The sequence below is a fragment of the Lathamus discolor genome, chromosome 1, assembly GCF_037157495.1.
Source record: "Lathamus discolor isolate bLatDis1 chromosome 1, bLatDis1.hap1, whole genome shotgun sequence".
Classification (NCBI taxonomy): Eukaryota; Metazoa; Chordata; class Aves; order Psittaciformes; family Psittacidae; genus Lathamus; species Lathamus discolor.
The window spans coordinates 67,544,666-67,570,060 of NC_088884.1; the positions used below are offsets into that span (position 1 = coordinate 67,544,666).

At 41.5% G+C, this 25,395-nt stretch overlaps 1 protein-coding gene across 9 annotated transcripts in view; it reads left to right on the forward strand.

Moving 5' to 3' along the window:
• The window catches only part of TCF20 (transcription factor 20), a 128,852-nt gene extending 108,405 nt beyond the window's left edge, over positions 1–20,447 (forward strand). For 5 of the 9 annotated variants that reach the window (XM_065676823.1, XM_065676813.1, XM_065676833.1 and 2 more), the window contains 4 exons: positions 5,293–5,386; positions 12,091–12,140; positions 15,067–15,194; positions 19,141–20,447. In XM_065676823.1, the coding sequence (XP_065532895.1) occupies positions 5,293–5,386; positions 12,091–12,140; positions 15,067–15,150 (228 nt within the window). In that variant the 3' untranslated portion in view covers positions 15,151–15,194; positions 19,141–20,447. Of the gene's footprint in view, positions 1–5,292; positions 5,387–12,090; positions 12,141–13,629; positions 13,799–15,066; positions 15,195–19,140 lie in introns of those variants that run through there. The other 4 variants (XM_065676881.1, XM_065676872.1, XM_065676891.1 and 1 more) reach the window with 4 other exon arrangements.
• Positions 20,448–25,395: the final 4,948 nt, after the last annotated feature.

A 25,395-nucleotide genomic window follows, 5' to 3' on the forward strand; every position in this document is an offset into this window, starting at 1 on the left:
CCAGGAAAGAGAATGTGGCTGCCTGCTGCTTCTGTTGCCCTTTCGCCTGGATATTAAAGCTGAGCCTCTGCATAGCCTGCCAACTGCTTAACCAGAAATAGTCAGAAGGCCCTCCTTCCTAATATTGCAGCTGACTCTGAAATCCTCATTATCTTACATCTGCATGTGTGCAGTGCAATTATGCAGAAGCAATTATTTTCCTAAAAGCTTATAATTTAAACAGATGAGGGAGAGCGTATGAAAAATGCATATAACATGTGAAGTGAAGACTTGTACCTGTGTAATTAATGCCACATGTATTTCATTTTTTTGCTTGCCTTTCCTTTTTTAGTAACCTTTAGTAGTTGCTTTCCATTTTATTCTGTTTGTGCATTCTTGACACTGCTGTGCAAGAAGAGGAAAACCAAGGGTGTGCCTAGAAAGTGAAGAAAGGGAAAAGGGAAGAAAACATAAAGCAAAAGAAAAACTGCTGCTTGGAAGAAGGGAAATTAGAATGAGGCCTGAGTGTGGGGTGTAGGTGTGCAAGCTGGAAGAAGCAGCCGATCAGTATTAAAAGACTCTTCAGATTATAGACACGTAGAAAATACGATATAGTTGCATCTGTCATGAATGTCCTCGGTTAAACTGCTTTTGTAGTTGTTCCACCAAAAAGATAATGGAAGAATCATCTGAAAACACCTTATATTGCTGTTAGGCAGGAGTTAATTTCTGCTTCTCATCAACTGATCCTGCTGCTACCCAGAATATGTCAGAAGGGCTAGTTTGGCAACTCCCATCCTCCCACCAGCAAAACCTTGTCCACTGTGGGATTCCAGTACACCTACACAGGCATCATCTCTTGTCAATGTACAGCTGAAGAGGAAAGTTAAGGTGTATGTATTTTACATGAGCAACTTGGGGCACTTCTTTTCATGAGTATGAGAGCTTGTGCTTGACTGGGAGGAGGAAGGTGGGTAGCTCAGGACACACTTGTGTTACAACACCTAGGTGGAGCAGGATACAAATCTGAGGGAGGAAAAAAAAACCCCAAACCCAAAATCCACACCTCTATTTATTACATTTAGAACAATGTGCTTTCCACAGAGTTTACTCCTGTAGAAATAAAGGAATACAAATGGCAGGGAAAAAAGAACCCACAACCTTGAAACAAAAGAAATAGAACTAGTGGATGGTTTAGCATTTGGAATGAATCAGAGCAACTCTGCTGTCGCTGTGGTAGCTCTCCCCCAACTGTTCACGCCTCCAGGTTGGGTGTTACTTCATTTTGGTAGACAGAGAATGATGAGCTGTTGCAAGGAAGAAATGGGCTGCTAATAGCATGGAGAGGTAGAGACAATGTATCTGGCTTTAATGCTATTGATAATTTAGTTCAAGGGATGGAGTGTCTCTTCTAAATGGCACTTTTCAGTCTCTCCAGCCTATTCTAAATGAGATATATGTGCCTTGTGGCCAGAGATGAATTGTGGTGATAGGACCTCTGAATCAGTCTCTGCTGTATGGTCTTTCCCCCCACCCCTACTTTTTTCTTTCCTTTTTTTTCTTTTTTTTTAATTTAAGCCAGGAGTTGATTAGATGCCTGGCAATGATTACTATCCATTGGCACATCCCATTGGGAGCACACTCCAAGTACCAGCCTTCAGCTCTTTAAAGCAGGGGAGGTTAAGCAGGCTGCTTACTGGGCAAAAGGAATTTCTCTTCCCATGAGAGCCTGAGTGCTGTTTCCCTGGCTAAGAATGCTATAATTCCTTTACAAGTGACAAGCAGGCTGCTACCATCTGCTGGTTGAATGGCTGCAGGGCGATGGAGTTTGCTGGAAATTTGCTCATGGACCAAAGAGAACAATTAGTGGTCATTAAGCCCAATTCACATATTTCCTGTACGAAGTTCCACTATTTCATTTTGTCTTTAGAATGTTTTCTAATTGTGGTGTGATTTTTGCTTTGTTTTGAAACATAAATGCGTAAGATAAGGGTTCTAACCAAAGCCATAGAAAGTACCAGCAGGATCTGTGCATAGTTTTATCTTTCAAAGCACAACAGCGATGTCTTGCAAAAGCAGACTGAGACCATGCAGACATTTTTTTAATCACTTTACTCTGTCTTTCTAGAAACACCTGGATATATTTGGAATCCATGTGGCATTACTTGATGATAGTCTCTTTCAAAGATTTAATGATAGACTCGTGAGTTGGTTTAGAACCATACAGCTTTGTAAGGTGTCTGCTTTGTTCAATCACTGTACTGTGTCAAGAAGGAAGAACTCGAAAGAAGAGAGTACTTATTGTGTATGTGGTTCCCCCAGCTTCCCCTGAAAGAAGCAGATGGTCGGGGGTCCCAGGAGGTAGCAAAAATGGGGCCATTAGACTGTCAGTGACTTGTGAAAAGCAGAAGCATCTGCCAGAATGGAGACTTGTTCAGCAGCAGGGGAGCCAGCAGCAGCAGATGATCTCTGCCTTGAGCAGTCAGTGGTGTAGTAGTCGCTGGGGAACTGCTGTTGTGGGTGTAGCTGCAGGTAACCTTGGTAATAATCTGGTTGGTCTGGCAGGCTAAAAAAAGGGAAATGAAGGCTTGATGCTTAATCTCTGGCATCTTAACTACCCGCTTTTACTGTCTAATCAGCCCTAACTACAACCCATTTGAAAGTAGTGGGTACCCATTCTCAGCTGAACACCATAGGCATATGTGAAATTGTTCAGAATGCCTGTCGTGTTTCTTCTTCAAGTTTCAGAATAGCAAGATGAACTAGACTGAGCAGAGTAAGTTCAAAGACTTAAATTAACATTTGGAAAAGTATCAAAAATTTTGCCGTCCTGTTTTCAGCTGTATCACACAGAACGCTCTTCTAAGACATGCCTTTTCAGTGTTAACAAATATTTCACGCAGCTGCAGTTTAATCTCTGCTGCTGTAGTTCTTATGCTCTTACTGACTGCTCTGTACAGGACAGAGTGTTCCTGGGAAGAATGGCCTCCTCTGTTGCAACAGTGCGGTGTTACTTCACATTCCAGATAAAATGGGGAGGACAGAATGCCTCTGAGAAATAAACCTAGAAAATCATATCTGTCTTCAAAAAGATTAGACAATTTGGGTTCTGTCCTGTTGGAATAATTAATCTCAGTCAGCCGCATCTAAAAGAATAAAGTGTACGGGTAAAGAGCTTTGGTTCAGAACTCTTCAAGCTGCACTTTGTGCATATTTGGCATAGGTGAATCTAAGACTATTGCCAGTACCTAATATTCTTCCAGGGTTGACTTCATAGCCAGGAAGAGATACTTTTCTACACATGAAACTTGGTTTTACTCCCATGAGAAAGAGAATTACATTGCAGTTTGGCTGGGGGTCCATACGCTTTGGTATACATTCAAATATTGGTTTAGATGGGTTTTTTTAGCTTTGGAAACTAGCATTCATGTTCTGACAGGCAAGAGTAAGGCTGCTTGAGTGTCCCTTTCTAGGCCTCAGGACACTTTCCTTACATCATGAATACTGCAGTAGTTTGTCATGATACACATTCTCTGCTTAGAAGATGGACGCAGTTTAAGTAGGGAGCGCTGGAGATCAGGCTCTCAATGCTTTGGCGTAACCAAAAAGAGAAGGCAGTATTCAAGGCTGCAGTTGTAGGTGTCATGAGAACTGACATCTCACAAGCTTTTCTGTTAGTTGCATCTGCTTTGATTTGAAGGAGGCCACCTGGTTTATGGCTGGAGCTAGTTTTGCTTTCATCCTCATTCAGTCATTTAAATACAAACTGTAGTCATCCCTGCATAGCATAGAAGAGTAGGAAAAGCAGTAACTGTCATATATTCTCGGTGGTTTCTGAAATAGTGTAATCAAAGCCCTGATTACTATGCAGAGGGAGGATCTTCGCTGTGGCCACATCTATTTGGCAGACCTCCACCGCAGCATGTATGTTCATTGGGGATGTGAAGAAGTGTGGTCTAGCTTGATGTGGCCGTCTCCCTGTATGGTAAAAGACCATGGTTTGTCCAGTGCCAGGTTCACACTGCTGTTTTGAGCACACCTGTACAGGTGTCACTTGCTAATAGTGTTAATACTGCGCACAGAGTTTGATACTGGCTTTCCCAATAGGAAAAAGAGGGTTTAGATCATGTCATCATCTGTCCATGCGCAGTCAGTGACCAAAGGCAGTGTCTCTTAGCCTGAATTCAAGGTGAATTGTATCAGCTATACAAGGCCTTATTTCTGTTTTCAGTTGTGTTTATCAGCACAACCAAAATTTCTGTGTGTGACTCTAAAGTTATTGTAGGTCATTTTTTTTTTCTTATACTAGTCTATTTGCATTTTAATTTTTAAATAATAGCATTCTCTTAGCCTTTGGTGCATTCTACCAGATGTGGCTTGTTGTCTCTTTAGAAGAGAAAAATGTCAACCTGTCAGAAATCAGTTTTCATCAGAATCTTAGATTAGTTAATGAAAATCACTGTATACCTTCAAGAAATAAAATTGCTGTCTAAACGAGGTGCACTATAGGCCAACTTCCATAGGTCATTCCTTAAGTCATTCAGGATGAAGTAAATGGGTGAGTGGCTTTCATTCTGCTGCATTTACATCTCACTGTTAATATGGTTAAATACGTCATTGACCGGTTGAGATAATGGGATTTAAGTAATGAAAATTGAACGTGGACATCAGATGAGTCTTAACTACTTTGACAATAAATGTATGAACATCCTTGTAGTATTGCAGGTGTTTCTTTTGGAGATGTGCCATTTCTGTGATTGTGAGCTATTTTCTCCTTGATGGCATCTTCTCCTGCTCCAGATAAACCTTTTTGAATCACCTCTGAAAAGTGTTCAACTTAGCCTTGATCTTTTTGGGCTGCTTAGTGATAATGAAAATGATGTAACCAAATTACTTTTACACTAATGGTGTCTCCTAAATCATTCTTTGTCATGCTAATTCTCATTTTAAAGCTGCTGTAGAGTCAAAAAAAGCTCTTTGCCAATTTTAACACTGATGTCATTGTCAGGTACTGAAACATGGGCCAGAGAAATAGATTTGAGAAGTGTTTCGAGTTCTTAATGGTTGGTTTGAAGGTTTGGTATCTCTTACCTGGTTAGTACACCTGAAAAGTTTATTGTTTGAAAGAGCTTATATTATTGCCTATTCAAAAGGCCTTTAGTCATGTGGCATTGAAAGATACAGTTCTAATGTTGTGATACTTGAGAAATTTGTGCTGAGATGGGGTTAACTGAAATTCCCAGGAAAATACCTGGAAAGATATTTGGAAAGTTGATTGTAGTCTTCATTGCTATTTCTTGGTTTCCCTTTCAGAAATGTTCCCATTGCCAGGAATCGGGAGCCACCTTAGGCTGCTACATCAAAGGCTGCTCCTTCCGATACCATTACCCATGTGCCATCGATGCAGGTAAGAACAAACGGCGTGCCAACTGTATTTCATGTTTATTCAAAACCACACGACACAAAATAATTCTCAAGTACTTTACAATTTTATTCCCTCTCAGTTTTTCACCTACCATAAAGATATAGTAATATAAATGGGGAGAAATGGCATCAGATAAATAACGCAGTGGGACAAGATGGAACTTGTAATGAAAAAGAATCTACCTGAAAGTGCAGGAAGAAGCCCGGTTTGGGGGAATGTAGCTACAGTGGCTCATATTTGGCTAGAGTATGACAGCTGACCACTCTTTTCTTGCAAAAATTAGAAACCCTTTGTTAAAAGGGTGCCAGTGACCAGGAAGGTGTCTGCTGTTTCAGGTTTACAGTCCTGTGGATAGCCATAGTAATGATTTCAAGTGCAAAGGGTTTGTAGAATCATCAGTACCACTTGCAGCACAGCCTTCCTTCTCCCTCCTTAGAAGCATTTCAGCCAGTCTCTTGAGTAGGTCCAGTTTTTGTCATTGAACAAGCTAGTGGTTTGGATGGTATTCTGCCTAGCCTGGGGTTGTGAGCTGTCGTTTTGTGTACAATAGTGAAAGTGGTTCAATGAAGATAAAGTTTATTCTTGGGTTAAAAAAAAAAAAAGCCAGCTTAGAATGAATAATATCCCGCTGTTCCAGTCCTCTGTAACTCACTTCTATCATACAGTACGTAGTTTGATAGCAAGCAGTAAAGGTTCAAGATTACAACTCTAGATTGGCAAATAATTGCAAGCTTCCTGTTTGTTACCCCAGTTCCACAGCAGCTCACTTGTTTCACCAGCTATTTTACGCTGTTTTCCAAGTGTTTACGGTATTTGAAGTAGGTATGCTCATTTCTGAATGACTGCATCGCACCTCTCACTGTGAAATCCCACCCTATTGGAGCACCTTATTTTATTCTAATAGAAATGTTTTTAATTAAATTAGTATTGCAGTGGAATGCTACTAGTACCACATAGATAGAGAATGCTTGATTTTACATGCAATAAGGTGTTAAATATTATTTGGGTTGCAAAAATCACACGCTCAAAAAATGCCACAAATAAGGGTGCCCTTGTAAGTGTGATTTTGGTCTCTTATGAATGTACCTTATAAAACAGTAATTACCTAATCAAAGACTGACATCTTCTTCCATAATGCCCTACCTCAGCCTGCGGGATGGAAGAGTACTCATTCATGAACATATGTTGTCCTCACTGATTCTGTATTTTACTTGCTGTGTATGAGTCCATCTCAGTTCTGAAAGTAGAATTGTGAAATTTTCTGTGATGCTCATCTCTGTCATGCCTAAGAGTTTTATGAACATCAACAACCTTTTTGTTCATCCATTTGAGAGACACAATCGTGAGATTTGCATTCATATTGTGTTTAGTAATTTGTTTCTGGTTTGTGACCTACCCTTTATAATACCATGAAAAAAATGGTAGGGAATGTTCCTAATAGGTTGGGGTGCTTAATATGAATTCTTGTTACTAGATACAGTATGTTGCATTTTCCATGTTATAAATACAGGTATCAAAATTAAGATATTGTCCTTTTTCTTCAGATATACCTTCCTCATTAACTCTACTCCACTTCAGCAAATGCAGTAGGATCCTCCAGATGACAAATATACTGAACAATCATGACTGATTCCCAAGAGCAGTTCTGTCATGCACGGAAGAGGCAGTGTCCTCTGCAAGAAATAGTACATAATCATACTATTTGCATCATATTAAATGTAATCTAATATGTCTACCCATAATATGTAGAAAAGGGCTATGTTAATTTGGCTTTTCCTTCCATTTGTCTTGACTTTGCAGCCTTTGAGCTTTTGGGTTTTTTTTAGAGTAGCTTTTTGTGTTCAAGTTCCAAGACTGTGCTTACTTCATTTTCTTGTAATTTTGTTATGCGACATCATGTTGTCATGTGGCCATCTGTCAGAGTGCACCATTCCAAGCTAGTTTTCCTCCTTTGAGTAATACGGCAGTAATATATTGCAAGAGCTGCATGGAGGTGGGATACTTGGACTATGAGATTCGCATACATACTTAAATAATAGGAGAAGAGTTGGTAAAACTGGTACATCTCTGGTTTTGCTCCAGGAAGAGTAGGTTTTAGTGAAAACAAAAACTTCTCTTCGTTTCTGTTTACATCTTCCCTTTTGTTTCTTCGTCATCAGTCTGGATGTGTCTGATACTTTCTCCACTCTGGCTCTTCATACCAGCCGCAAGCTCTTTATCTGGTTGGTCCCAGGTTCCTCATCTCAAATTTCTTATTCCAGTCTCTTTTGTAAGACACAATTCTCCCTACTCCGTTCTAACTTTTCCTTTGCCCAGATTTCTAGCTGTCATTCTGGTGTCCTCCTCTGTGCTCTTGCATCACCTACTCCTCTCCTTTCTTGCTTCTAGCTCTTGAGGTTTTTTCCTCTCTGGGCTTCTTATTCCTGTTTGGTTCTCCTAACTTAGCCATTTGTCGCACTTAACCCTGATACTCCCTGTTTGTTCTTGTATATTGCCCTTGATCTCCTCTGTTTCACCATTCTGTGCCTTATCCCACTAATTCTTAGGCTCCAGTCTTCTGGCTGAAGCCTGCTGGCACACTCATCCTAAATTCCCTGCTAACTTCTACCAGCACTGGTCTCCTCATACTGCTAGCCTCCACTCTTTTCCCAGTTCCATACTGCCTTTCTCATTTCTTCTGCCTATCTTAGCCTTAGCAATGTCCCCCAACAGCTGCAGAGCTTTTGGGTCGGGTGCCTAAGTCTGAGGCCAGAGGTTCATTTACATTAAAGACCTGTTTACCCCCAAACAAAAGTGTATTTGGAGGAATTTTTGAAGGATTTAACTACTAAAAGCTTCAGAAGCGTCACTTGAAGATATGTAGATTAAAATTCCCATTGCTCCTTTCAGAGAGTTGGATTTACTGATTTTGTGGTAAGCTGGCAAGGACATGCCTGAGAATTGAGGTCCTACTGAAAAGCAGGGTATGCCAGAACTTTCTAGAGAAGTTTAATAGGGGCAGAATAACTTTTTTCCCAAGAAAGAGTCTCAAGAAAATTGTTAGGCTGCTTCAGCTGCAGTTTTCAACCAAAACAAATGATGGAACCCAGCTTGAAGTAGATTCTCAGCATTCAAAGTTTCAGCCTGATGGTACAACAGTGAAAGACCTTGTTTGCAGTTGGGTATATCTGTGGGTGTAATCAAGCTGTTTTAATCTATAGCCATTCTTCCAGTAAATCTGTATAAAAGAAATAAGCTATATGGAATAGGACTTGGGTTTTGGCTGTGGCCAAGCAAAAAATGTAGGCTTTCTTGATAAGTACATCAGCATTCTTTTCTTTTTCCTTAGCCTGCTGTCTACCTATAAACCCCTGTTACTGGCTATGCAGTGCTGCTGTCTTTCTGTAGTGAATCAGATGCAGATATTTCTCAAGTTCTTTGGGTTTCTTTTGAAGTTGGCTATCCTGCTTTCGGAGGTGTTGCCACCTTGCTTCACTGAGGTCCTGAAAACAGATCTCTTCTGAGTCCTCAAGTCTGTGTTAACATTTGCAAGGGCTTTTGGGCTTTTGGAATATGTATGCCTGGTCTTGTATCTTTAGCAAGTGTTTTCTGATATTTTTTTAGAGTGTTTTTTAGGGTACATCAAGTCATAAACACTTGGTGTTTGGCTGTAACATCTCTGGAAGTGACCGTGCCTCAGCTGGGATGAAGTATGCATATTGTGCTGCTAGGCAGTTGCATTGTGAGCTGAAGTGTCTTTTTAGCTCTGCATTGGTGTGAGTTAGAAGTTAGTACCCTGTCAGTTACTGTGCCTCATTGGAAAGGCACTACATTTTCCATAAAGGTCTGGAGGGTGAAATACCTGGAAAGGGCTTCAGTTACTTGCAGCACTGAAGGCTGGCCTTGCAATGTGCCCTGAGCTCTGGCTTCTGCGCCGATGCTTGGTTTCCAGTCGCACCCTGGTGAGGAGCCAGGTTTTGCCCCGCTGTTGCTAATTGACTGCTATGCAAGGCACGTGGCTTCATAAGCTGCCAGTTTGTACATATGGATGTTTTTATATAGCCTAATTCAGCCTTCCTTTTAATCTCCTTTCATAGAAAGTAGTCTTTGGCAATATAGGGTGCAAGGGAGCTGAATTCCTCTTAGCCATTTGCATAAAAATCAAGATCAGTAGTGCCACTTAAGTAATCTTTATATGGAAATGACTGCGGTTAACATTGTCTGTGTTTGGCTTCGTCTGTCCAAATTTATGAAGAGCCTCTGATGTCTCAAGATAACTTAGTCCTAGGGATGTCTCCATGGAAACAGGATCTTTGTTTTCTGAAATTTTATATCCTCTCCCTCTGCTTGTTCCTCCCCACCTGGAGTCGGATCCTGATTGCTGCAGCACACTTGTCTCCACAACATGGATCGGAGGCAGTTTCACATACAAAAGATTTTTGACTGTAAATTAGGAAAAGACTAGCAGAAAAATAGAATGAATTTTCAGAGAACAGAAATCCTGCGTCTTCCCAAGTATTGTTAAAGATGAGTAAGAGGCAGAACACAGAGGGTGAGACAAAGTGTAAAGCTTACAGAAGAATAATTGCTTCTATCAGAAATGTTTTAGCTCTTCCCTGACTACTTTATGGAGAAAAATATGTATAAACAAGGACAAGTCTCGTCTCTTCCTCCCTTTCTGCCACAATGAGCTGATCATAGCTGTGTGTCTTGTGACTTCATGATGAATTGTAATCTGTGATATAAAGTACTTGGAACCGCTGACCGAAATGCAGGCCAGCTTTGTAATGATGAACAATTTTTGCCTTATTGGTATTCAGCTGATTTTCTACAGTGAGCTGATGAAATTTTTCATAGTTGTCCCTTACTAGAAACAAATAGATCGCTATTAATTGGATCTGGTATTTGTATCTGCAACAAAAATGACAAACCTGAGAAAGAAACAGAGCTCCATATGCAGATCAGGCATGAGGTATGAGGTTTCTGACAGTTCTCCCTGATCATGGTACAGTCTTCCTTTCTGATGTACTAGCTAGAGAGGCGCGTTCATTACCAATGATGGGTTTCCAAGAAAGAAGAAAACTCCATCCTGTTCTAACGTACTGTGTGTTTTTGATGATTGCTCTGTATATTTTCGATGATTGCTGTATTATGCAGTGATAATTCATGCTGCAGTCTAAATGTACAATTCCTGCCCTTATAATGAGGCAACATTTTATTTATTCCCTGTTGTTTGCTAATACTACATTTGAAATTGTTATCCGTGGCAGGATTAAGGGTTTTACTCCCCTTTGCTAAAATCTCTCAAGTATCTTAGCCCATTGCATGCTGTTTCCCTTTGATTCAGGCCAGAGGCATTCGTGTTGAAACATAAGCGTTTCATAGCAGAGGGATGCTCTGCCAAAGCTTGGGTGTCTAGAAAGCTTTTCCCTCAAGCTTTAGTTATAGTCTCCTGCTGTCTGTTAAACTCTTCCAGCAGATTGAAACAGCAGGTAGCACTGGTTATGCTGCATACTTAAGAGCTTTTTAAATTAGCACATTTTATTTACCATTGTGCTTCTTTACTTGCTAGCTGTTTGGGTAGGTTGGAGGAGGCAGGAGGTCACAGCCACCTTGCTGAATTCTCAGTGGTGTTGGTTGCACTGAGGTGGTAATAGGGCTCCATCCTACTGATGCACCGATAGTGTTTGGCCAGCTTGCCTTTGGTACATGGGGCGGTAGGAAAGAACAGTGTCAGAACCTTGGGCTGGTTGAGAGGTGTTCCATGTGTCCAGGGGAGGGAGCTGGATTCTCTCAGGAGAATGCTGCTTTTTCACTTGGCTGTGAGGCTGAATACAGGGTGTCTGAAGACACAAATGGAAGGCAGAGAACTGGCCTGTGGTGCTCCTGATGTGGGCATAGCACTGAGGTTTCAGGAGCCACCTACTTGACGTGTGTTAGAGGCATAGTCTGGGAGGGAGAAGCAACACTTTACAATGGCAGTGCCACTAAAGAAACGCTCTTCAAATGATAGTATTGCTTAATTTGTTCCTAAATAAGCAATTCTATGTAGGCATTCTGCTGTCCCTAATAGGTTTAAATGATTAATTAAACTACTACTTGTATATATGAAGTTTCTGTGATCTAAGTCACAGAAGCAGATCCAAGAGCAGCATGAGTGACCTGACTGCTAGATGTAGTATCAAAGTGGAAACTGATAACGAGGATTTGGGATTGCAGATAAACTGCCATAAACACCCATACCTAGAGACCTGCACCCCTTCTCCCCTTGATGTTTGCAGGGCTGTGGGATAAGCATGAAAGGCAACAATCTGCCTATGGAGTATAGAGCAGGGATTACCTGTTCAGATTGGATGAATGCATCCATCTTGTGCTGTAGCAAGGAAGGCTGGAATAGCAGAAAGGGGTTGGGATACAGGATTTGTAGACTTGCTGTTGTGATTCTTGCTCCATACAGAGTATCAGGGAGACTGGGGATGCTTGAACTTGTCTTGGTAATCCACGCAACATTGTCACTTGGGGTGTTTAGTAATTTTATTTGCTAAAACTTTGGGGGTGGAAGGGATGAACCTGCTAATAAGACAGTATTCCTTCAAGAGATCTTGGAATGAAAAATACATGCCTGTGAGGCAAGATTAACATGTGATGTATTATTCAAGTTGTGTTTTATTAAAAAACTAATAAATTGCTTTCTTCTTCTCCTTTAGATTGTTTACTAAACGAAGAGAATTTCTCAGTGAGGTGCCCCAAGCACAAGGTAAGAATCCTCTCCTGCATCAGGTCCATTTTTTTACTGCCCTCTTCTGGTGTCTAAACTTGGATTAGTAATTTTATACCTGGATACATCTGTAGTCACAGATGCCGTTAGATCAGTTCTTCTGTGGTGTGTGCTGGTAGTATATTCTGGGGGCAAACATCAACTTGAGAAGAATACGGGGAGTTTAAGAAGATAAGTTTTTGCCTTATCTGTTCAGTTGTTCTTTAGATCATTAATGATTCTTTAGAAAAACCTGGCTTCATTTCCTGTCTTCTGTGATAGAATCAGTACATTGCTCACTGTTTCTCTTTGAGTGCTACATTGAAACTGGTGGTAGTTTTTCTCCTTGGATTTACGGATGCAAGGAGGAATTAAAATGGTTCATGGAAAAGTTCTATCTGGCTTCTAGAAACACGTAGACTGCGTCATGAACCAGTATAGTGATGAACCTGAAGCACCTCGTTCTAGTCTGTTGATAGTAACTAGACTTACCACTCAGCCTTCAATGTATCTGTTTAGTTGTTCTGTAGATCTTTGACTCTTCAGAAGACCCATCCTCATTTTCAGCATGCTGCTTCTGCCTAGGGCTCAGCCATGCTTTACTGAGTGTTCCTGAAGCCTGCCAACAGAATGGTGCTAAGAGCTGGACTGCTGTTACTCTGTCCATATGGAAAGAGGAAACAAGGCAGACAGTACATAACTCTCTTGCACATATAAGCAATGTGATACAGTGCTGGGAATATGCCTCCCAGACTATAAGGGAGGCTATATCTCTGGGAGGCTGTGAATAGCTTAAAACTCTCCATCAGTTTTAAATGCTCAGAGTATGGAGAAAATGGCTGGTTTTTGTGACCAGTTGCTTACAACAGGAATTGTGCAAGAGTGTGGAGGGCTTATGCTGGAAAGTAAGTGATAATAAGGAAGAATGGTGTTTCTTTCTAGCAGGGATTAGTCTCCAGTTAGGTCTTTTCTGCAGATCTCTTCTCTGCCTAGAATTAGACTGACATCTGGTGGTCTTTTGTCTTCACAGATTATCTTTAATCTGTCTTTTGTGAACATATAAGAATTAGTCTCATGTTCCTTTATGAATGTTCTACCACAATATGATGTATTTATACCCATGTATTTAAATGTGCTGGAAGATTCTGAGGGCATTCACGCTGTTATCCAAAGCTGGCCTACTTTTCATCATGTACAGCGTAATTTATTTCCTTTCACAGTTGAGGAATAATGTTAAAAATGTGCAGCAGGCTTAAATTGATGCATTAATGCCACATGAACCTGCAGATCTTGCCGAGGAAAAATGGGAAGGGTGAGCTCCCCTTACTGTGGAATGCACATTTGGATACTTGACTAAAGAGAATAGGAAGGTTATGTCTTTGAAGGCTGTTTTATTTTTGCTGCCTATTGCCTGAAGTATTGCAGGGAAACGTAGTGTTAAGCTTTTCATAGCTAGCTTGGGTCAGTGCTGCTGTATATGTCCTTACAGCTATGGTGCTTGAACCTCGGAAGGAAACGACAGACTCCAGCCTCCCGAAGAAGATACTGAGCAGGCCCATCGATTTCCAAAGTAATCTTGGGAGCGGGAGGGGGAAAACTGCCAATTAAATTGATAAAAGTACTTCATGAGGCAATAAAATTTTGAACTTCATTCAAAACTGTCCCACTGCAGATCATTTTCTGTGTTGCGTCGCAAAGGAATTTAACACCAGCAGCCTTTCTTTGACACTGAAGTTTGTTGGCTTTTGCTCAGTGAAGACATGACTCCTTTATTTGAAGTCAAGCAGAGTTTTCTTTGCCTTGGCTGTGACTCTGCCCTTGTCCTGCAGTTCACTGATCATTGCTGGTTTGTTCCAGATCCTTCTGCAGGGCAGAACGTAGGGTCACCCTGCTCCTCCCATCGTAGTGGCTGGAAAGAGGAGTACCAGCCAGTTGCAAGGCAGTAACAGGAGGGTTGAAAGCTATTGCTCTAGAATGACTGGAGAAGAAATTGCATTGGTTTTTTGCATGATATAAGCAATTGAGAGGAAGAAAGACTAGACCATTTAAACCCATGCTTTTAGGTAATGCCAGTTAAACATTAGTAGCTATTTAGTAGCTGTCTGATACCTCATTCTTCTCTAGTTAATGGGTGGAAGAACTAACTTCATAAATACAATATAACAAGTAAGTCCCCCGGTATAGTGCCTCTTACCCTTTTTCAGTCCCTGCCTCACATCAGTAAATACACCTCATCATAATAAGTGGCTCCTGGAGAGCAAAGGTGCTTCTTGCCTCATTAACTGCGCTTGACACTTCAGGCATAAGCAAGCTAAGTCCAGAGGGACTGGTCCTGCCTTTCCCCGTACTCCCCAGTGAGCTTTCCCATTTCCTTCTGTCAGCATTGATGCTTCAACCATCCATGTCCTGAATGTGCTACTTTTGCAAAATAGCAGCTTTTATCACAGGGAAAACGCTGTCTGAAAACTAATCATCTTCTGAAGGGTTAGCTTCCTCTCACAAATCCAACTAGCAGTGTGTCTGCACCGCATCAAGTGCTGGTGCAACAGAACGGATAAGGAAGCCAAGGCACTGAGTAGCATATAAAGGGGATGGGGGTACCTCACCTTTTGGGGGCACTGCAGTCTTAGATTGTTTTAAACCATCTGTGGGGCAATTTTAAGTGATGTTTCTCAGCTTGTTCTACCTTTTTGTGTTAAATTCTGTGTTTCTTAAAATTAACCAAGCTTTCTTATCCCAAACTCTTTACTTTTTCAGAATTGCCTGCTTTTGTCACAGGGAAAACTCTGTCTGAAAAATCTGTCTGGCTCCAATACTGACTTCTCTTTCTCTCTCTCACTCTCTGTATGTTCACTTTCCCTCCCCCTGTCTTCCTTTTCTCCCTCATTTTCTTTTTCCTCCTCCTTTTGGCTTGCTGGTTCGTCAGCCCCTCCTTCCTTGCTCTCTTCCCTCCTTGCAGAACAAGATGGTGAAAGGCAGCCTCAGCACAGAGCAGTCGGAGCGGGGGTGAGGGGGGAAGTGTACTCCTGGGAATGGAAATAAAAGCAAGCACAGGTGAGTTGGGGAGAGTTTCCAGTTTCCACCTGCCTTCTTCTGTGGCTCCTTACCTCCAATACCTTCCCCATATCTATCAGAAATCAGGGTGCTTTTGTGTACATTCAGAAAACTTGCAAGAACTGGTTTTTTGTTTGGTTGGGGTTTTTCCTGCTACCATTCTGTTCAGGCTAGTGACTGCACTTTTTTATATTTGCACAGCAATTCCTTCTGTTTAGAAGTGAAAGGCAAATCTTGTTAGCTGTTACAACTGCCTGATTACTCTCTCAGCTAAACCAGTGGCAGAAATCTCTTTTCATATTGCCATGATCATGTCCATAAGGATCTGAAGGGTTTTTTACCGTAAGTCTCAGAGTAGTTAATAGTAAGCTTTCGTATAAATAAATTCATCAAAGTATCTTAAATTTTGCCTGTAAGAATACTGATGAGTTCAAGGTTATTGTAATCTCCAATCCCCTGTCTTCTGGAAATGTAAATATGGGGATAAGTACATTAATCTTGTCAGGAGCCCTTAGGGCTGTCATTTTCCTGTGTTTCGCAAACAGACATGGCTGGTAGAAGGTGGAACTGTATCCACAATTGGCCCCAGTTTTCTAAGGTTGTAACGTTTACTCTGGTCCTTCACCTTCCTTCGTTGTGGGTCCAGCATGGGCTGTGTGTGCCCTAAGTCAGCACCACTGTGGAAAGTGGCAGTTTTGCTCTCACACATCAGCTCCCCCACTGCCCTTCTTTCCTGTCTTCTCCTTTGTCACAGCATTCATATAGCCATGTATGAACTGTATGGTGGGGAATTCAGTTTGTCTCAAACTGCATTTGCTCATGTTAACAACTGAGCTGGGTTATTTTCCTAATCTGGTTCACTGTGTGGCTGGGCAAATATCCCTGCAGAAGGAGGGAGCTGCACAGAGGTAGGAGTTAGCACCCAGGGAATGGGATGAGGTTGGGATTTCTTATTTCATTTCCACCAAGTGCATTGCCATTTGATGGCAGTGGGGAGGTCTAGATGAGGTAAGTGTTTGATTTCAGATTAACTCTTGCTGACACCCTTTCCCATAAACTACAGCCCAGGAAGGTCTCTTGCCTTCATTTCACTGCTCAGTTGCATTTCTTACTCAAGCTAGTTGCTTCTCTTTCTTGCAATCATGCAGGCGAAGGTGCTCTTTCATGTCTGTTCTCTGAGCTGATTATAACAGTTCCTTACCCTCACTGCCATTCCCTTGCTTCCCAGGCACCTCCCTTACCTTAAGATCTTACCTGTTTCCCAAGTTAAGTAATTGTGAAGTGCTTTTAATGGTGTTTTCTGTGAAGGATGAGAGATTAATCATAGAATTCTGGCATTTTTTTAGTGCAGTAGCAGAAGACAGTATGCCATATAAACACTTTGTAGACTGACAGCTGACTTGGTTTAGCTCTGCTGTGTTCTGTGATTTTTCATTTTCAGCAGCAGTCTTCCTTGGCTTTGGAGTGGTGTTAGAACAGTTACCATGCACACAGTGTTTCGTGTTCATTATTTGAGTAACTTTTTCCTTCCATGGTAAAGGTCATTGGGACTCTTTTAAGCTTTTGCCTTTTCCTTGAAGTGTAAAAGGCAATGTAATTCATAATGGTACAATAGGATGATAGTCTCAACAGAGAAGGTTTCTGTTACAACTGTTTTAATGCTAGAGAAGTTTTCTCAGTGATGATTTTTGGGGCCATTTATTTGAGGTGCTGGTGAACATTACTGTGTCCCAGAGACCTTTACACAGCTTTGTTTCCTGTATTATTTTCCAGTGCTAACTCTTTTTTAATGTATCATAGGAACGTATTGGCTTAAGACCTTGCAGACTGCGGAATCTCTGCACCATATTCACTGTGTGCTCTAGAATTCTCCCTGAGGCATCACTTTTGCTTCAGTCAGTTTTTATCTGAGGATCTTATTTAGGCTCCCCTTTTTGATGCTGAATGTGCCTTAAAATATAGTTTCTCCAACCTGGCCTTGCATCCCAAAATAAAAACCATGTAAATTCTGAAAGATCCACTTGTTAAAACACTAAATAAATTGTTGCATTGCTGCGGTAAGAAGTTTAAGGGAATCCTGTAGCAGTCCTGGTAGTGCAGGAGCTGCCTTTCTGCTGGCCTTAGTGTAAGATAGAATGGGCACTCAGCTGTTAGGTTATTGGGTTCGTTTATTCCTGGTTCACGCCTGGGCCCAGCAAGTTAAGAAAAATCCCGCATGTTGGATAACATCCAGGCAAGTCAGTGTATTCTGTCTGTGTTGCTTCTCTCTCCCTGAGCCAGTTGCCTCTAGAACATTTGGATCAGATCCAGATCTGAGGAGTGACTGTGTGAGTGAGTCTGGTGCTCTGGATCTTGTCCAGGAACTGGGAAGGACTCTCTCTGTGTGTTGAGCCTATTTCCTCCCTGAGCCAGTGCCTAATGCTCTGGACTGATTCCAGGCATGGGCAAGCTGTAGTTGTACAGGAGCCAGAGACAGCAACACGGCCTTGACACTCCTTCAGCGAGGGCTCACAGTTGCACAGTAATGAATACCACAAAGGTCAGCTGCCTGAACTCTCTAGGAACCTCCCTCGTTTCCTCTTTAGCTGTAGCTCCGTGGCTTACCCCTCTCATACTTACTTGCCTGACTCTTCGCTCTTAGCCTGGCACCCCTATATGAGGAGATATTTGCAGCCAAGAGGTAGGCTTGCTGGGATGTAATCTGTTTGGTGTGCTGATAATCAGAACAGCATTGACTTCTGTATCACACTTAGGGTTCTGGGAGTTTAATTACCAGCTATGAATGAACATGGGTGTTACTTTGTTCCCAGGCACACCTCTAATGCCGTTAACCGCTTTCCATATGTGTCACTTATGTTGAGAGCTTTTTTCCTTTTCCCAAGCTTACTAGCTGGTGAGGAGGGATTTATCTAAGTTATATCAAAGTAAGTAACCTTACTAAATAAACAAATTGCTTCTGGGCTTACTTGTGCTGTGGGAGAAGGGAAGAAAGGAATGTATTGTTTCAAGCTTTGCTCTCTCAGCTGTGCAGATTTAGGAGGAAGAACCGTATCTTACAGAAATGAAATTTTAACTTGGTCTGCAGTTTCTCTTTTGAACGGAGCCTCCACCAACTTAGCAAACTCCTGAAGTTCATTTTCTCACCTCTGAGAATTTCTGGCCAGGAGAATGAGCATGCTAAACACTTGGATGCTCCCACATGTATCTTGAAAAACTTCACAAGCTTAGTCCTTCCCTGAGCTGCCGACACCACTGTAATCTGGCAATTATAGCAAAAACCCCCAACATTAAAATAACAAAACCCCAACAGTGTTACCAGCCCTCCAATTAGTTTAACTGCAGCTTTGCCTTTAGCTTGTGAAATCCAGGCATTTCCCAGATTTGGTTCCTGCAGCTGGACTTGTATAATTTTGATACTGATTTCACTGTCTGCTGCGTGTTCACTGAAAACTAATGACAGAGGGTAGCTTGGTGATCTGCATTAAAACAGTTGGGTCCAGTCTCTAAGGAGTGGCATCCCAGAATCTGTCATTGCATTTGGACATGTGTGGCTCCTCTGTTTCCAGTTTTCATAGTCAGGATGAGGAGGAAACACGAATGAGGTGACCGAGCTCCTTTTTGGCTGCCGAAGGTAGCTGTTCCATAAGAGTGCTATGCCATTGTTAATGGCACAGGTTATCCTGGGCCTCCTCCAAAACTGGGCTTACTTAGTTTTCTGCTGGTTGCTAAACTAAGTTTTATCTTTTCCTTTTTATCACGTGGATTTGCTTTTGCAAACTGCACACCGTGGTGCTTACACCCGTTTTCAGCCCGCAAAACTAAAGAGCTCTTGGTGTTACTGCAGTGGTAGGCTGCTTGAGTGAGTTTTTCCAAAGGCAGGGAGGGGGGTGTTGGCAACCAGAGGGAAGGATCCATTCCAATATTACTGTTTCACTTTGTTTTTCAGGTTAGGCTGTTGAGATAAAAAGCGGTGGACATTCGTGACTGAATGGAATCTCTCCCACTGTGCAGCCATGCCCCCTCTCGACGTGCCTGCCAATGCCAGCACTTCCTTCATAAATTCTTACATCACACTCAAGACTGAGGACATCACAGAATCTGACCAAGGAGTCTGAACCAGCTGTTTCCATGGACACAATCTCCATAGTGACAGTGGGAAGGGGAGGGGGAAAAAGGAAACAGGTGGGGGGAATTAAAGAGGGAGGGATAAATATATATATATATATATAAAGATCTATTTTTTAGTCTTGAAAGACTTTGTTTTAAATGAAAGGTGCGCTATATCCCTTTTGATGCTTTTGATTAAAATTACCAAAACCCCATATAAATTAATAAAGAAAACTGTAGCTAAAGTAAATATTAAATCCAAAATCAAAGCAAGGCTTATGGAGCCTAACGTTTTGTGGGAAAGAAGAGCAGAACTGGGACTACTCCAGATAGGACTTGTCTCCCTTCCTCTTGCTTGCTTTCTCACAACATCCAAGGAAGTTCAATTTTAAAAGGCAGATAAAAGCAGGATAAATTGTAGGGTTTGGGAAGAAGGCTTGGGTGGTTGCAGGTGATGGGGTGTCAGTACTTGCGTATGCAGGGTAGGGAGGTTATCGTTTTTGAGAAACACTGTTAAAACATCTAGAACACTCTTGGGTCATGAGACTCATGAAGTAAGAGGTGGCTGCTGCTGGCTAGATCCTGTACACCTTGTTTGTGTGGGAACGTCTGTACCACAGGGTTGGAAAGGGTATCTGCCCTTTGTGGTGGCAACATGCACTCCCAAATCATTGCGAGGCGCTGCCTTCTTTCTTGAAGGCAGGTGAAAGGAAGATACAGTTTACCTGCCAGATGGGGGAGTTGGAAAGGAAGCCTGAATGTTCTTGGAGTCAATCTGTCTTCAAACTGATCAGGAAATCCACTTGGCCCTTTTATTAATTTACGTTTTGCTTTTCCTGAGGAAGGAAGAGGGAATGTCAGTGTAACAGCCTGCACGGTGTGGGTATTTAGGGTGGTTTGGTTTGGGTTTTTTGTTTGGGTTTTTTTTTTTTTTTTGTAAATTATGTAATTTTAAAAAATTTGGGTTTGTAATGAACTACAACAAAATCCTAACTTCTTTTTTCTTGTTAAGGCCTTAAGAAAGGGGTTAGTGCATCTTTCAGGGGTCACTCTGCCATGGGAATAAAATAGCTGTTTCACAAACAGTTTTATATAAAAAAGGCTTAAAAAAAACCAAAAAAACTAATAAACTTCATTTTAACCTTGTCTCCTTTTATTTTGCGCGAACTTGATTTGTTTCAAAGGACAGAGAGACAGTACTACCTGCTGCTTTTTGGTTTCTTTGCCTTCATTGGTTCTGCCTTCAGTGATGACCTTCTGAACTGGCCTAGCAAGAGGAAGACTACAAAAGCTTTTAAAAACTAAAGCTTAGGAATTGTTTGATGTTCAGAGATAACAAGCCAATGACTGGATGGATTTTGTTCATGTGAAGTTGGTGGAATTGCACCAAGTTACTGACTTCTTTCACTCATAGGATGGCAGCATATCCTAGCGATATCAAACAGCGTGGTGTTTGCTGGGAAGTCACTAGAGGTAGGGATCTAACCAGCATGACTTGGACAAAAGAATGGGGTCGATACTGTGGGGAGGGAAGAACTATTTTAAGAAGTTATGTACTGGATGCTTGCTCAACTACTCGCATTTTGGAGTATTCAGCACATAAAAAATAAAATCTATGATAGCTCATATTAAGATATCTATTTTAACTCTATTTTTTAAGATCAATTTAAAGATTTGGGAGATAATTTGGCATTTATTTATTTCTGGAAGTTGCTACTCTCAATGATAAGTATTTGGAAAGAAAGGGCAGCCTCCTGCTTACTGCTTTCCTGGTAGCGGCTACTTGAGTCAGTATGTCCTTCTACATTAAGAAATAGACCTGTTGTGATAAATGTCACTAATGTGTCCTGAATTGGTGCTGAAAATATTTAACTGCTGGTGTAGTCAGAAAAAAACTCATTTTTAGCATAGTTCATGTGATTGAGTAAATGACTTCTTTTCAACTGAATAAAAATTGGTTCTTTTTTTTTTTTTTTTTTTTTTTTGCTAGTGTCTGTTCTATTCTACCTGTTCCGGAAAAAAAAGAGTCACTGTAATCACACTGATTCATGTTGGTGAAGAATCCACATTGTGGTACTACCACAGCAGAGGACTGTGTGGTGACGCTGCTCAGCTTGTTCCTTTTTGTCTCTTCAGGGTGGTGTCACGTGTCTGAGGAAGGGGTTTGGGTACCTGGGAGGGAGTCTTGGAGGAGCCGTGTGGGTGTTCATGGCAATTGTTCTGTTGTGGTGTTCTGTGAAACACCACACTTGGCTCTATGAGAAGTGTTTCTCAGTGGGGTGTGTTTAAAGGTTCAAATTGGCTGCTGCTTAGCCCCTCATCAGCCCTGTTGGCAGAGGTAAGGGGTGTGCTGCAGTAGAGAGGGGTGTTACGAGTTCGTCATCTTTGTTGGTTGAGTCTTAGCAGAAACCATGGTTCTCTGAAACCAAGGCAGGAGGAATCTAAAACTGTGTGTAATGGCTTTTTAGGAGAACCTGGAACCGACCCAGAACACTCATAAAATCCTGTTGGAAAGAAAAATTTCTTTTGGCTGAGAAGATACAAAGTGCCAGAGTGGATTCTGAAAGCCGTTGTACAAAATGTTTGCCAGCTCCATCCTGCAAAAGCAATTAACAGTTTGATACTATGGATACCTCAAACTTGAAAGGTTTGGAAATCTTGGCTAATTTAGTTTGTGGAGCAGAAATTACCTGCGGCAGAACATTAAAACATGGATATTGTGTAAAGAAGAAAACGTGTGGCCTGCCAGCCACTTGGGAATTACCTGTTTGGATGAGGAATGAACTAATGAGACTTTGGATAAGGGAGCTCATTTGTCAAGTGTTTCTCCATACTGCCTGACTCCCATCAGGATCTCTGAGAGGAAAAAGCACTGGTTTGCTGGGGAACGTGTGTGATGGTTTAATGGTGTTTCTGAAGTGCATGGTTGCCATTTTGAAAGGAAGCTGGTACAACCAACCTGAGTGAGCCAACACTGCTGAACAAGGTCAAAGGAAAAAAACCCCATGTTTTTCCATAATGGATATGCAGTGGGTTCAACTTGCAAAGGATGTCTTACAAGCTCATCAGTGTTCGACTGGAGACAAGGATGAGGGAACTCCTCCCACAGGAACTGACGGAGGCCCTGGGATGTGTACAGAGAGCATACCTTGATTCCAGGAGCTGCTGATGGGTAATACTGATCATGGATTTTAACTGCATGTGAAATCTACCCTCGGAAAGCCAAGGCATAGACTGCTGTGGAGCTTACAGTGAGTAACATTGTGCAACAGAGGAGAAAGCAGGCTCAACTGTCACTGCAGAAGGTGGGGGCCATCCTCCCTAACTTGTGTGTAACCTAGGTATGAGTGGGGTTTTACCTGGGGTTGTGATGTTCTTGAACCTTTTGAATCAGACCAAAGCAAACTGATGGTCCATAATGGTGTTGAAATAAAAGAATGCTAAGGGGTTCACAGCAAAGCATCTGCCAAGGAATGCTGTGCATCGAGTTCGTGGAGTCCAGCTAGTGCCAAGCTAAAGAAAAACACTTTGGTGGAACATGCATTTTTTAAAGTAGTTCATCAAGATATGGGCAACTAAATGACAGCTCTGGAATTCTGGCTGTTCCATGTGCGGTATAAGCTGTGAGGTACATAAGAACGTACGTGAGGAAAGATAATACCTTTAAACTGTGACTTTCACACGGAGAATGTTTTGGGGCTCAGATATAAACTTTCTAAGTCATCATGCCTAATAACAGTGTTACTACGTCAGGAATTACCTCTGCCATCTTTAATGCAGTAGTTATCCCGTACATGGTAGAAATCGTTGCTAGAGGGACACAAAATTGCTTTGTCTGAGCTAGTCCCTGGCTTATCACAGTGGTTGGAAGAAGTGGTCCTCTGTCTAGAAATACAGAAAATTAAGTTCAAATATCAGATCTTTGGAAGTGGAACTGGATATCCGGATGGCTGAGGATGAATAAATCATCATTGGTCTGAATGTCCTTTCAGTGGTTAAAAGTTGTGGAAAAACCAGAAAGAATACAGGTCATCCAGGGACAGTTACAGATGTAGAATGTGCAAAGATACGGCAAATATTTTGTGGCTCTTCTGACTTCCCTGTGAGAATTTGGAGGTATAGTTACAATCAAGAGTTTTGGGTTAGAAATCCTCTTGTGAAACGGGGTAAGATTCTTGTTTGTGGAATATTTCTAACAAACAGGTTTGGGGTTTTTTGTTGGTTGGTTTAGTTAGGGTTTTGGGGCTTTTTTAGGTAGAGCTACTGCAGTATACTGTGAGTCAGACAATTCAGTCAATAAAAGTAGAGGCACAAGTAGTTATTAGAACATTGTGGGAGACCAGTAACTCCGGTACTTTCTTTATGGCACTGCTGCATGCCAGAGAGAGTTTGGCTAATGCATATGACTGAAAAATCACTTCCGTGCAGATACCCTGCACCCTACCTAGCTCCCAAAGTGGCCTGCACTATTCAGCTGGAAATTATTATTTATTATTTATAAATTATGATTTTATTTATAAATATAAATCATAATTAAGTTATAATTATTTAAATATTGTAATTTATTATTTAAAGAATTAGGTTTTCTTTACGGTCTAAAGGTCAGTGAAATAGTTGCTGTCGTTATCTCTATACGTGAGTGTTTAAGCTTTTACCCTGCCTGTGGTTTTGGTGAGATACAGAAAGTTCGCTCTGTCATCCAGCTGAAAAGTGAACAGGGTGCTGCTTACAGAGTCTTTTTGTAGGATTTAATTTCTTAAGTGTCCTAGTTAGTACCTCTACAGGAGGGAGACTGAATTAGAGGGAAAGCACTGCTTGTTTGCTGGCTTCTTTCATGGGGCTGTATTGAGAGCTTCCCTTTCCTCCTTCTCCTGCACAATTATAACCTATTTCTTCACTCAGTTTTAATGCTATGGTTTCAGGTTCTCAGCCTTGCCTGGCTAGCTTTAGGGAAATGCTGGTAATTCTTATCAGCCATAGAGTTACCTCCCATCTAAATAATTTGGAAAAGAAATATACTCTTCTAGCTCATAGCAAACCTCCTGTGCAAGAGGTTTGGAGGTTGGTGACCCTGGCTATGAGCTATATCACGACATTGTTTTTCTGGGTTTTACTGAAACTGTTTCTTTTCAGTACCACATCTTTCAGTGAGAGTCCTGTGAGCTGAAGCCACTCTGTCAGAGGAGTGTCACCACATCTAAGAATTGTATTATAAAGGGAAAAGTCTGGACATTTTATAGCACTTGTATTAGGAAAAATGAAATTCCACCTGGGTTCCTGCACCTGAGCTGTGTTTCCCTCTCAGAAGAAAGGTGGCTCTTACACATTATAGATTATTTTGAGGACATTATTTTGGGGGTGTTGGAATGATACTTGGATGTTGAATAGATACTTGACCTAGATTACGGGGCATAACAATATCTACTTCTCATGCACTTTTCATCAGCTGGTGTTGAAATACCGTTCTACTAAGACAAATCCCACTTGTATATGTTCCCGTTTGTAGCTGTAAGAAATACAGAAAAAAGAAATACAAATTATTGTTCAGTGTTGTATGATGAAAATGAGATTAGGAATTGGCAGGTGGAAATGGATCTCAAAGAGGCAAGAAAAGACTGTGTGTCTAAGCAGAATAAAGACTGATTTAGTGTAACGCTTCTGGGGCTTGTATCGTATCTACTGTTTTGGAAACAAAGATGAGGAGGTTACCGTGTATAAATGGATGTTGCAGCCTGTCCCTGGTGTGGCTAAAACACTTGAGGAGGAACTGCTGCTGCCTGTACAGGTGACAGATGGCAAAGCTGTAAGTGACCATTGGGGAATGAAACCAGAGAGCTGCATTCTGCAAGAAAATGAGCAAAGCTTGTGCAACACCGTTGATGGAGATGTTTCCAGCACCCAAAAGCAGAGGCTGTACAGAACGGACCAATTTTGTGGACTCTAAGCAGATTTCCAGATTTTTCGTGTTTGATTCTGCTCCAAGTATGAAACATTCTCAACTTCACAGAGCAGGAAATTGTGCTGGGAGAAGGAACAGCTTCCAGAGCCGTGAGATGGAAGTGGGCATTTGCAGCTTTAAAGAAGGTATTAATGG